We start from the raw sequence: 13,826 nt of genomic DNA, 5'->3' as shown, positions 1-13,826 counted from the left end.
CCGACACGACCGCTCACAAAAACGCCTCGTCATGTTACTATGTCTGAAAGGCTACATAGGGCTCCTTCCATCGACGCCAGTATGTCCATACATTGATTCAAATGTATCCTTTCACACTTGGCCGTGCCACCAGCGGCCAGGTTGGTGGCGGCGAAGCATCGTTGACACGTGGCTAGTTTAGTAGCAGCTAGTGCTAACTGCAAGTCAATTTAACGGGCAAGTAAGAGGTCACACTAGGATAGTTTGGAGGCAAGTCTAATAACTTTCTGTTCACACTGGGCAAGTAGAGGAGTAGTTTACCAATCATTGGCACTAGCGGCTGATAAACTAGACCTGTGTCAATGATGCTTTTGGCATTTTTGTGTGTGGCCAAGTTGGAGGCGCCTTTGCTCTTTAAGCAGCTTAACCTTAGGATTATCTAGAATTTGTAACTAATTTATGATTATCGAATGCTGCCAAACATATTTTTTTTTTTATTCAAAGACTTCGGTCTGATCCCTAACGATCACGAGTGAATGACGCTTGTCCAGGCTATCCAAGCATAGAAGGCAAGAGTGACAGTTTCATCAGGTTCCAAGCTCCTACAAGCTTCAACTTCTCACCTTGATTTCAACAAGAATTTGATTAAAAAAAATATCTTAATAACCTAATGTGTTAGACGTTGACGACATGTGCTGAGGATTTTTCTAAATGTTTTTTCCCTGTTTACATAAGCCGGTCTTCTTGCCAGCCTTTTGTCCCAAGCTCTGCGTTCATTCACGCAGATGCTTTCTTTACACCTCATTTTCTTGATGCCAGTGCATATTGCCACAGTTGAAGTCTCTTACTGAGAAGATGTCGTCCTTCCCAAGGTAGTCCTTAGCACCATGCGCCTTAAAGTTCATATTATCTTTGACAATGAGTCTTACTCTTATTTCCTCCTTCCTTCCTTCCTCCTTGCTCTTCTATGTCCTACAATGAAAGTAAACGTGGGTAAAAGTTAGGTGATGAGATGTACAAACGGTGAGCAGGACAGTAAGTTGGAGGTAAGTCTTAAAGGAGAGAAGCTAGATAAATTGGTGAATTCACAGGTGATGCCGAAGAATATCTGAATAAAACTCGTCAGTGTCCTTTCCTTATTTAGCACTGTCTCTACATGGCCTAGATCCTCCGTGATCTACTTTCACCTGTTAACTGCCTCTCCTGTGTGTGCGTTTGTGAGTTTTGTTTTGATTTAATATTTCTAAATATCTAAGGTCACGTGTATCAGGGAATGGAGGAGTGACGGTAAAGGTAATCTGTAGAAAGAAGGGAGAAAATGTCTTGGACCAGTGAAAAGTGTCATGGGAGTTAGGTGTCTGGGATGGACGCAAAGAGAAGACAATATGAAAAGGTGAGTGTTCCTACGAGACTGTACAGAGCAAACCTGGAATGTAAGAGAGGCAGAAAAGAGAAATTCAAATGTGTTTGGAATTAAGTGTTTGAGAACCATGGTGAAGATTACAAGGATGGAAAGAGTGAGAAACGAGGAGGTGATGAGGAGAGCGGGGGTGGAAAAGGAGCTGGCAGATAGGGCTGATGCAAGAATACTGGGATGGCTTGCAGAGCTGGGCGCGTTACCGCCGGACATGTAGTGCGTTACCGAAAAATCTAGGATGCATTTCCGTCAATGAGTTACCGGTTTTAATTTCCTTAGAGCGGTCCGCGTTACTGCGTATATGTATATGTATATACACATACGCAGTATGTATACCCATATCTTCGGTAACGCACTACCTGTCCGGCGGGAACGTGCCCAGCTCTGATGGTTTGGATATATGGAAAGAATGAGTGGAGAAAGACTAGCAATATGAGTGTGGAAGGTTGAAGTGGACGGAGTGAACTCGAAGGGCAGATCGAGAACGAGATGGATGGATGGATGGATGGGGTGAAGGGGTTCTTCAGTAAAAAGAGAATGCCTGTCGGGTTGGAAAGGGAGAGGTGAGTGGAGAGTGGTTGTGAATGGAGTATAAATTGATGCAGCCTAAAGGGATTCCTCCTTGTCTTCTCTAATTACTAGTGAGTGTACAAGGAGTGAGAGTCTCAATATAAATCGGTGGAGGTAAACCAGCTTAAATTGTCGGGCCCTGTTGTGGAAGTGCTATGTCTTGCTGCATTGCTTCTGACCTGGGTAGTGGGCGGGGGACAGGAGTCCCCCTTCATCCACAAGGAGCTAAGAAGTGTGTGAAAACAAATTGTTGTTGGATAGATGCGGGCCACAGTTGGCTACATCCCTTACACGGATGAAGAGACCTTTTGGTATATGGATAAGATAGTTTTGTTGGTTTTGAATCGTAATTGGTTCCGCGCTGAAGCTTGTTTTGAACCCTTTAGGGAGGAACAGCACAACTCATTGATACTTGAAACCTCAATTATAAGATTCCTGGAAAACATCATTACACACACACACAGACAAACGATGATAGAGCAAGAGAGACAGAGAGAGAGAGAGGGGGGAGGGAGTGGGAGAGAGAGGGAGAGAGAGAGAGAGAGAGAGAGAGAGAGAGAGAGAGAGAGAGAGAGAGAGAGAGAGAGAGAGAGAGAGAGAGAGAGAGAGAGGGAGGGAGGGAGGGAGGGAGGGAGAGAGAGAGAGGGAAAGAGAGAGAGAGAGAGAGAGAGAGAGAGAGAGAGAGAGAGAGAGAGAGAGAGAGAGAGAGAGAGAGAGAGAGAGAGAGAGAGAGAGAGAGAGAGAGAGAGAGAGAGAGAGAGAGAGAGAGAGAGAGAGAGAGAGAGAGAGAGAGAGAGAGAGAAGAGAGAGAGAGAGAGAGAGATAGAGAGGAGAAGGGGGGAGAGAGAGAGAGAGAGAGAGAGGGAGAGAGAGAGAGAGAGAGAGAGAGAGAGAGAGAGAGAGAGAGAGAGAGAGAGAGAGAGAGAGAGAGAGAGAGAGGGAGAGGGAGAGAAAGAGAGAGAGAGATAAGGAGAGCGAGAAGAGAGAGAGATATGTATTTCTTCGTCCATAACCGACGCTTCTATCCTTAAGTACGTTGGTGGCGTCATCGTAAGCGTGCTGGTGTCGCATTCGCTTAGTTGTGGGCTCAAATCCCGCACTCCTCTCCGATTCCCAGCAGTGATTTGCCTGCCCACCAGCAGTCCCCAAAGCGCATAATGGGGCAAAGGTGACGGCTTCAGCCGCAGATTCTCAGCGCCTCCTAACGTAAGCTCCTCACCACCACCCAGTTCTGAATATAGCAACCCTCTCCCTTCTTTCCTCCAATGTTGACAAACAGGTTCGATCTCGTCTTTCAATCTATCTGTAATCAGACGGATCTCTATCATTACCGCAGGGAGAGAGCGGATGTTGGGCACTTTGAAGCACCTCACGGTTTCAATGCACAGGTTGTTCTCTCTATTAGGAATCTCTGCAATTAAGATGTTTCCATTATTCGGGAGAAGTCACGAATAACGGGGAGGTACGAATAATGGAGAGTTACGAATAATGGAGTTACGAATAATGGAGAGTTACGAATAAGGAAGAGTTTCAAATAGGGGAGAGTAACGAATAATGGGGAGTTACGAATAAGAGAGAGTTACGAATAAAGGGGAGTTTCCGAATAACGGAGATTTTCAATTAACGGAGAGTTACGTATTCTAGGGATTTCCAAAAGAGAAATCGACCTGTATATATTTCCCTGAATATATATATATATACATATATATATATATACATACATACATGTATATGTATATATATATGTATATATATGCATATATATGTATATATATGTATATATATATATATATATATATAATGTCGCTGGGGAATGCTCAGGTGAAGTTCCAGAACATTCCCTTTATACGATCAGTGTGGTACAACGGTAACGTCCTTGCTCTGTGACAAGGAGATGCACAACCAAGGGTTCGAGTCCTATTGGGAGAGCTTGTTAATCCACACGACATACACAACAGCACATTCTATATTTGCTAAGCAGAAACCCTAGAGTGGGTCAGGACTTTTGTCCACGCTTGTGCACCTAGCGAAGGCGTCTGGCAGAGCGGGGGATCGGGTGACGTATTGGTGATCATCGGGGCGTGACGAGAACGCAAAGAAACGCCCGCCCAGAGAGACAAAAATGACTCCAAAGCTTTGAACCTCCATTGATTACTTCGCTTCGAGGGGGAGGGGGGGGGGGATTTTTTTTCTGGGGTGGTTGGGGGGATTTTAGGGGGAGGATGATTTCGGGGGGGAGATGATTTCGGGGGGTGATTTTGAGGAGATGGTTTCGGGGAATGGGGTGATTTTTGGGGAGATGAATTTGGGGGGGTAGGTTTTTTAGGGGGGATGGTTTCGGGGATGGGTTTTTGTGGGGAGATGATTTTTGGGGGGTGGGGGTGATTTTTGAGGAGATGATTTCGGTGATGGGGGTTTTGGGGAGATGATTTCGGGGGGGGGAGATGATTTCGGGGGGAGATGATTTCGGGGGATGGTTTTTTTTTTTTGGGGGGGGTGATTTCGGGGGATGGGAGTGATTTTTGGGAAGATGATTTCGGGGATGGGGGGTTTTGGGGAGATGATTTGGGGTTGGGGGGAGATTTCGGGGGATGGGATTTTTTAGGGGAGATGATTTCGGAGGGTGGGAATTTTTGGGGGACGAGATGATTTCGGGTTTTTTTTTTTAGGGGAGATTATTTCGGGGGATGGGGGATGACTTTGGGGGAGGATGATTTCGGAGGGTGGGGGTGATTTTTGGGGAGGCTGATTTCGGAGGATTTTTTTTGGGGGGGAGATGATTTCGGGGGGATTTTTTCTTATGAGGGGACGTGATTTCTGGGGATGTTTTTTTTTGGGGGGGGAGATGATTTTGTTTTGTTTTTGGGGGGGGAGATGATTTCGCGGGATGTTCTTTTTTTGAGGAGATGAATTCGGGGGATGAGTTTTTTTGGGGGAGATGATTTTGGTGGATGTTTTTTTTTTCTGGAGATGATTTCGGGGGATGTTCTCTTTTTTTGGGGGGAGATGATATCGGGGGATGGTTTTTTAGGGGGAGATGATTTGGGGGATGGGTTTTTTGGGGAGATGATTTCGGGGGATTTTTTTTTGGGGGGGAGATGATTTCGGGGGATGGGTTTTTGGGGGAAGATGATTTCGGAGATGGGTTTTTGGGGGGAGATCATTTCGGGGGATGTTTTTTTTGGGGGGAGATGATTTAGTTTTTTTTTTTTTTTTTGAGGGGGATGATTTCTGGGGATTATTATTATTATTATTATTATTATTATTATTATTATTATTATTATTTTTTTTTTTTTTTTAGGAAGAGATAATTTTTAGGGATTTTTTTTTGGGGGGGGAGATGATTTCGGGGGATTTTTTTTTTAGGGGGAGAGATGATTTTGGGGGATGGGTTTTTTGGGGAGATGATCTCGAGGGATGGGTTTTTTTGGGAAGATGATTTCGGGGGATTTTTTTTTGGGGGGGGGAGATGATTTCGGGGGATGGGTTTTTGGGGGAAGATGATTTCAGAGATGGGTTTTTGATGGGAGATCATTTCGGGGGATGGTTTTTTTTGGGAGATGATTTCGCTTTTTTTTTGGGGGGGGATGATTTCTGGGGATTATTATTATTATCATTATTATTATTTTTTTTTTTTAGGAAGAGAATTTTTAGGGATGAGGTTTTTTTGGGGAGATTATTTCGGGGGATTTTTTTTTTTTTTTTTTTTGAGGGGGAGAGATGATTTCGGGGGATGGGTTTTTGGGGGAGATGATCTCGAGGGATGGGGATTTTTGGGGGAGATGATTTCGGGAGATGGTTTTTTGGGGGAGATGATTTCGGGGGATAGGGATTTTTTGGGGAGATGATTTCGGGGTATGGGGTATTTTTTGGGGGGAGATGATTTGGTGGGATGGGTTTTTTTTTGGGAGATGATTTCGGGGTGATATGAGAGCATAAGAGGTTGGTTTGGGGGTATGGGTGAATGGGGGGTTATTTTGGATTTGGAGAGAAATGGGGGGATGTGAAGCGTTGGTGAGGGTGGGGGGAAATTTGGAGCATTGATACAGGTGGGGGAGCATTGAAGGGGAGGCTGGACACATAAAAGTAGTCTAGAAAGGATGGAGAGGTTGGTGGCACAGAAACCGAGTATCAGCCCCCGGGGTTGCACCTTCGGATGAAGATAAAGATGGGATGCAGGGAGACGACTCTCTCCGACGCCCATCTTCCTGGACCACCACTAGCGGGTGTCTGTTGCTGGTTCCAGTACACTGGATAGTGAATGGGAATGATCAAATAAATTTGGTGTAATTCTTCAATGTCAACAGGTGAACCTGCATCAGCATATGTAGACATTTTCTCCCTCTCTTTCTCTCTCTCTCTCTCTCTCTCTCTCTCTCTCTCTCTCTCTGTGTGTGTGTGTGTGTGTGTGTGTGTGTGTGTGTGTGTGTGTGTGTGTGTGTGTGTGTGTGTGTGTGTGTGTGTGTGTGTGTGTGTGTGATTCACCACGGTCTTGGATCACATGTTGGACTCGTGATCGACAGCTATTACCCTCCAGGATGAGAGCTCAAAGCTCATATATGGCCCGATCTCTGGGTAATGATGTGACCTTACAAAAACACACACAATTCCTTGCCCACCAGAGTCGTGTGTGTGTGCGTGTGTGTGTGTGTGTGTGTGTGTGTGTGTGTGTGTGTGTGTGTGTGTGTGTGTGTGTGTGTGTGTGTGATTCACCAAGGTCTTGGAACACGTGTTGGACTCGTGATCGACAGCTATTTCCCTCCCGGAGGAGAGCTCAGAGCTCATATATGACCGATTTATGGGTACTGCTGTGTGTGTGTGTGTGTGTGTGTGTGTGTGTGTGTGTGTGTGTGTGTGTGTGTGTGTGTGTGTGCGTGCGTGTGTGTGCGTGTGTGTGTGTGCATGTACAGGAAGTGTGGGAGGAATGAATGGAGTGAAATGGAAGAGAGATTTATGGAGGATGGAGTTAGAGCTCTCCAACTCCACAAAGGATATATTAGGAGTAGAAAATAGAGGTTGGAGGGCATCGGGAATCGGCCATTGAAGTAAATCAAGACTGAAACTCGGACTAGTTTTTGGAATGCTGAGTTAATATCTTAGAAAGCGAAGAGAATGGGTTGGCCAACCCATACACAAGAACGATTACTTGCTGAAGTGTATTACATTACATAAATACATGCACACACACACACACACACACACACACACACACACACACACACATACACACACGACTCGATGGCGCGGTTGGCATAGTTCCCGGCTGCCACTACGAACGTCAGGGTTCGAATCCCGCCCAGGGATGAAATATTTTCAGTATCGCTGCGCCGTGAGTCGTTACTCCAACTCTCGCAGGCTAGGAGTTGGGTGTGTGCGTGCGTGTAAGGTCATAGCATTACCCATAGATTAGTCATATATGAGCTCTGAGCTTTCTTCCGGGAGGGAAATAGCTGTCGATCACGAATCCAACACGTGATCTGACCATGGTGAATCATACACACACATACACGCACACACGGCTCGGTGGCGGATTGGTAAAGCACTTGCCTCACAAGCCAGAGAACCGGGGTTCGATTCCCCGGTCGGGCGGAGATAAGTGTGGGTTTGTCTCCTTTCACGTGTAGCCCCTGTTCACCTAGCAGTGAGTAGGTACGGGACGTTAGTCAAGGAGCTGTGACCTTGCTGTCCCGGTGTGTGGTGTGTGAGTGGTCTCAGACCTACCCAGAGATCGGCTAATAAGGAGCTCTGAGCTCACTGCCGTAGGGTGGTGTCTGGCTGTCTCGACAGAGAGCTGCAGCAGATCCGAGGTGAATACATGCGCACGCACACACGGCTCGGCTCGATGGTGCAGTGGTACCGTTCTCGACCACCAATCCAGCGATCCGAGTTTAAGTCCCGCCTAGGGATGGAAAAAAATCAGCAACGCTACACTGTGAGCTGGCACCCCAACTCTGGTGGGCAAGAAGTTAAGTGTGTGTGTGTGTGTGTGTGTGTGTGTGTGTGTGTGTGTGTGTGTGTGTGTGTGTGTGTGTGTGTGTGTGTGTGTGTGTGTGTGTGTGTGTGTATTTTATTCAGGACAACCTCGTAATGTTAAGGGACAGTCTTATTTTTCTCCCTACTCTCGTTTATGGAGAGATATATAGAGAGAGATATATATATAGAGAGAGAGAGAGAGAGAGAGAGAGAGAGAGAGAGAGAGAGAGAGAGAGAGAGAGAGAGAGAGAGAGAGAGAGAGAGAGAGAGAGAAAAGGGGTCACCCAACGCAGAAGGCCCCCACCCCCTACCCCCCCTGCTGCTAATGACGTCATAACTTCATTTTTTTTCCAAATATGAAAACAAATCCTACTTGTTGATGTTCACTTGTTGAAGAGAGAACCTCCCAATTTCGTTCATCTATTGGAAACGAACACGGGACTGCAACAATTATAGTCCTCGACGCTAGCAACGACGATGCCACAAAACTAGCTTCTAGGTAGTAATAAATCACCAAAACAAATACTCAAAAATATTGTTTATTTTCAATTAATATTTACAGCACGAGGAGGTGATTAATAGAATGTTCTAAGAGAGATAATCCCCCCATAGGCAACCAAAAGTGTGGAAATAACCCCCCACTCTCCCGACTAGCCCCCCATCCCCCAACACCCTCCCCATTTTTTTTTTTGGGGGGGGGGGTCATTGCATGGTCTTCAACTGGTTTAAGTCATTAAGTATGTGTGCACGGGAATGCTGTTAGAGAACAATCCCCCCCCCACGCCACACCCTTCCCCCCCCCCAAAGTATGGAAATGACATTCCCCCCATCCCGATCCAACGCCCCCCTTTTTTTTTGGGGGGAGGGGTCATTGTTTGGGCTTCAAATTGGGTTAGGGCTACGGTCTACCCGAATGAGTGTTATGGTGACAAAAATAGCCCCATCCAGTCAGCCCTAATTGCCTCTGCTATCGAGGTCCAATTATAGAACTTCCGCCCAAAATGCAAACGGTCACAGCGTGTCAGCTGGGATTATTCACTGATTGTAAACTATGCGTGCCGGCCATATACAGGCGTAGAGACTCATATGGTGTTCCTAACGAAATATTAGAAAAAAAAATCGTTACTTTATTATTGTTATTATTATCATTATTATCATTATTATTATTATTATTATTATTATATAATTTTATCATTATTAATTTTATTATCATTATCATTATTATTATTTTTTTTTATAACTTTTGGCCTGGTGCTCCTAATATACTCCTATACATGCATACACACACACACACACACATATATATATATATATATATATATATATATATTTTTTTTTATCAATATACATATATATATATATATATATATATATATATATATATATATATATTTAATCAAGGACATTATGTCTGAGAAAATCTTCTTTTGCTGCGGCCGAAGCCTTCATCAATGCAAATGGCCATCGCCACTGACCACTTCAATATTAAAACCAATCAGGACTATTACTCTGCCGTATTGGGTAAAGTTCTCAGGCTGTATCGTCACCCAAGGGTTAGACCAATGATCCTGCAGGGCACTATATCCGTAAGCCCCTTCCTTTTCCTTGGTCTGTCGTCAGGTGATTTTATTAAATTATGTGGCGGAGGGGGAGGGTAATGTTGGCCACAGATGTTAATACCATAAATCAATTTCGTAATTAACGCGTTAATTAATACCAGATATTGAAGGAGGCTTTTATTCCTTATCAGTAGTTCTTTTGTTATCTCTGCGTGGGGTAGGGGGAGGAGGGAGGGGGAGGGGTATTCTCTTCATCTTTCAATAATTAATCATTGTTATTACAATTGTTATTGTTGTTTTTACATAGTGGTAGTGGTGGTAGTGGTGGTGGTAGTGGTGGTGGTAGCAATGGTAGTTGTGGATTTGATTTGATGGTGGTATGACAACTGTATTACTAGGCTACGGTCAACCCGAGAACCGACCCGACCCGCAACTGACCTAGGTCGAGTTGCTAACAACGACCAAGACTCATACCCAAGCGGCCAAAATACATCACCGTTGCGGACCGAAAAGTAGCGGGCGCTGAGAGACTGGTCAAGATTCCACAAAGCTTTGTTGTAATTCTCCGCTCACAAACAGTAATTATGACGTAAATGTTCTTGTGGAAAACGTCAGGATACCACAGCGGTATGGGTGGTGGTGGTATGGGTGGAGTTAGTGGTATTGTGGTGGTGGTTGGGGTGGTGGTAGATGTTGTGGTGGTAGCTGTAGTGGTAGTTGTAATAGTGGTATGAATGTTATCATTCATACGCACACACACACACGCGCGCGTACGCACACACACACACACATACACAGCATTACCCATATATCGGGCCATATATGACCTCTGAGCTCTCACCTAGTAAAGTAATAGCTGTCGATCACGAGTCCAACACGTGACCCAAGACCAATGGTTGCGAATAACACACACACACACACACACACACACACACACACACACACACACATACACGCGAACACAACTTCCTTTACATCCATATCCCCCCTTCCTCACCTCAGCCCCCTCCAGCCCCCCTCCAAGCCCTCCCCCCCCCCAGCCCCCTGGTGGGCGTCGTCAAAACTTGTCGAAATCAATCAATGCTTCGCATCGGTGTTTCGAGCTGGCTTCGAGTCCGACTTTGAGTTCGGTACTTCTTCATTAGAGATTCACAAAGAAGTGATTCAATGCCGCTTCGGATCGCCATTCGTGATTCAAAAAGCGCTTGTCCTGATTCACGGCAATGACAAGCAATAAATAAATATGCAAATAAGAATAAACAAAAAATAAATTAATAGATAAATAAATAAATAAATTACATATATGAGAAATGAGTAAATATATCGACTGTATATCCGTAGCCTCACCGTAACCGGCAACTTTGACTGACAACACTTTCCCGTGTAACCAAACGTGAACTGATATGACCTGATGTTACCTTACGTGACCTAACATGACTTGACGTAATCTGAAATGACCTGACGTGACCTGAAATGACCTGGCATGACTGCTACTGACCTTAATAATGTTGTGACCTTCCCTCCGAGGGTCAGGCACCACGGTAACCTTGAAGAAGGGCGATGTGCCGTAGTCCGCGTGCAGCTTCGTGAGAACGACCTCAAACTCCCATCGGCGGATGTCCCACGTATCCCGCATCAGTGTCCAGCCATCTGAAAGAGAAGGACTTCGTCAGGTGGGTCCTGAAAGAGTGGTCATCTCCGTCAGGTAGGTCCTGAAGGAGTGACTCCGAGAAAATAGTCCTGAAGGAAGGAAGGACTTTGAGAAAACGCTCCTGAAAGAGAAGGACTTCGTCAGGTGGGTCCTGAAAGAGTGGTCATCTCCGTCAGGTAGGTCCTGAAGGATTGACTCCGAGAAAATAGTCCTGAAGGAAGGAAGGACTTTGAGAAAACGCTCCTGAAAGAGAAGGACTTCGTCAGGTGGGTCCTGAAAGAGTGGTCATCTCCGTCAGGTAGGTCCTGAAGGATTGACTTCGAGAAAACGGTCCTGAAGGAAGGAAGGACTTTGAGAAAACGCTCCTGAAAGAGAAGGACTTCGTCAGGTGGGTCCTGAAAGAGTGGTCATCTCCGTCAGGTAGGTCCTGAAGAATTGACTTCGATAAAACGGTCCTGAGGGAAGGAAAGACTTCGCTAAAACAGTCCTGAAAGAGAAGGTCTCCGTCAGGTGGTTCCTCTCCGTCAGGTAGGTCCTGAAGGAGTGACTTCGAGAAAATAGTCCTGAAGGAAGGAAGGACTTCGCTAAAACACTCCTGAAAGAGAAGGACTCCGTCAGGTAGTTCCTGAAGGAGAAGGACTTCGTCAGGAAGGTTCTCAAAGGATCACACATATACCTAAAGGACTCGAACCCAGGACCATGACATTCCTGGTCCTCGAGGTTCTTGGGGACTTCTTCTTCTTCCTCTTCTTCTTCTTTCAAAGACTTCTGGAAGGTGAAGATCACCAAATGACGATTTTTCGAAAAATTGAAGAAACGACTCAACCTCGAAGAAGTCGAGCCAATGGAGGACGACCCTAGGTCGAGGATGACATAGAGGTTAATTCCCTTGAAGGAGAATCATTTTTATGAGTAATTTTGAGTCCACTGCTGGACAAAAACTTCTTCCAAATATTTTTTTTCATTTGAAATCTGCGTCAGACTATGCCATGTCACTCCCGCAAACTTCTCTATCTCGTCTCTCCACCTTCTGTCTGGTCTTTCTCTGGCACGCTTTTCAAACTTCCCTATCTCGTCTCTCCACCTTCTGTCTGGTCTTTCTCTGGCACGCTTTTCATCTCGAGGCGTCCAGTCAGGAAAATACTACTTTCTCTACGTCTCATCCAACCAAATTACGCTTCTGTTTCTTTATCGTCTTCACATACATAAGAATGAAGGAGACTGCAAGAGACCATAAGGCCTACACTTGACAGTTCCATGTTCATTACCGTCATCCCTATAAAGTTATCTCACCTTGTTTTAAAACAACCGATAGTTTCAGCGCTCACTAACTACATGGTTACTAAGTTTATTCCATTCGTTAACTACTCTGTTGGTAAACCACTTATTTCCTTCTTAAACCTAAATTTGTCCATTTTAAGTCCACTACTACGAGTCCTGCCCTACTGTCTTAATATGATGACCTTGTCTGCATCACCTTTGTTCAAACCCTTGATCCATTTCAATACCTCGGTATCTTGAACTCCAGTCTGCTCTCTGATTTCTCCATTCTCTTCTGTGGACTCCTAGGCTTCACACTGGGCTATTTTTACTCCATCCTCCGACTAATAGGCGCTATCGCCTACCTCCAGAATTTTTTTTCCGCCGTAAAATCACTATGGCAGACTAATTTGATATGCTGGAGGAAGTTTATTTTCCTCCAGCACATCATCAGATTCCTTCCCGAAAGCCGGAGGAAAAATAGCCCAGTGTGATAACGTGTTAAAGCGCAAAGTTTACAATCATCGTGTAATACCAGCTATGATTGAGAGATCATAACAGGGTATAACGCTAAAAGAGAGAAAGAGAGCAAGCTGGGTGAGAGAGCAGAAAAGAGTAAAAAAAAAAAAATCGTGGCTTTGGTAAAAGAGAGGACGCGGAATTGGGTAAGAAAACCAGCACGAAAGATGTGTTTCTGACTGGACTCCCCGAGACCGGAAGCGTGGATTATGGAGACCAGACAGAAGGTGGAGAGACGAGACAGAGAAGCTTGCAGGAGTGACGTGGCAGAGATTGGAGCAGTCGTGGGTGAGGCCTTTGTTCAGCAGTGAACTCGAAATGGCTGATTGACGGAATGATTGACTGTTTGATGGATTGATTGACTGTTTGATGGATTGATTAATGGCAAGTGAGTGAGTGAACTCATTCACTGTGGGACCGATGGGGGGAATGCCCTTCATCTGAATAAAATCGTCTGGCGGCAACTGTAATAAAGCGACTGGGGGCGTAAAAAGAAGACAGCTGACTTCACTTTTATCTGGTGTTCGTCAGGTGATTTTATTCACCTGGAGGGGACTCAGGGGGAGGTGGGGTGAGGAGAGATGGGGTGAGGAGAGGTGGTGTGAGGTGGTGTGAGGTGAGGGGAAGTGGGGGTGAGAGGAGGCGGGGTGAGAGAAAGTGGGGTGAGGGGAGATGGGGTGAGGGGAAGTGGGGGTGAGAAGAGGTGGGGTGAGGGGAAGTGGGGCGAGGAGAAATGGGGGTGAGGAGAGGTGGGGTGAGGGGAAGTGGGGTGAGGAGAAATGGGGGTGAGAAGTGGGGGTGAGGGGAACGGGGGGTGAGGAGAGGTGGGGGTGTGAGGAGAATTGGGGGGTGAGGGGAGGTGGGGTGAGGGGAACGGGGGTGAGAAGGGGGTGAAAGG

General features: G+C 45.7%; 1 protein-coding gene across 1 annotated transcript in view; it reads right to left on the bottom strand.

The window, feature by feature from the left end:
* Window positions 1–13,826, bottom strand: part of LOC143020010 (endothelin-converting enzyme 1-like) — a gene marked incomplete in the record, with an annotated part of 101,397 nt that overhangs the window by 4,735 nt on the left and 82,836 nt on the right. Inside the window, 1 exon segment of the mRNA XM_076176108.1 lies at window positions 10,997–11,148. Coding sequence (XP_076032223.1) covers window positions 10,997–11,148 — 152 coding nt within the window.

Source organism: Oratosquilla oratoria, chromosome 38 (genome assembly GCF_046742065.1).
Source record: "Oratosquilla oratoria isolate Oo_2021 chromosome 38, ASM4674206v1, whole genome shotgun sequence".
NCBI lineage: Eukaryota > Metazoa > Arthropoda > Malacostraca > Stomatopoda > Squillidae > Oratosquilla > Oratosquilla oratoria.
This window is presented reverse-complemented; position numbering and strand designations above follow the sequence as displayed.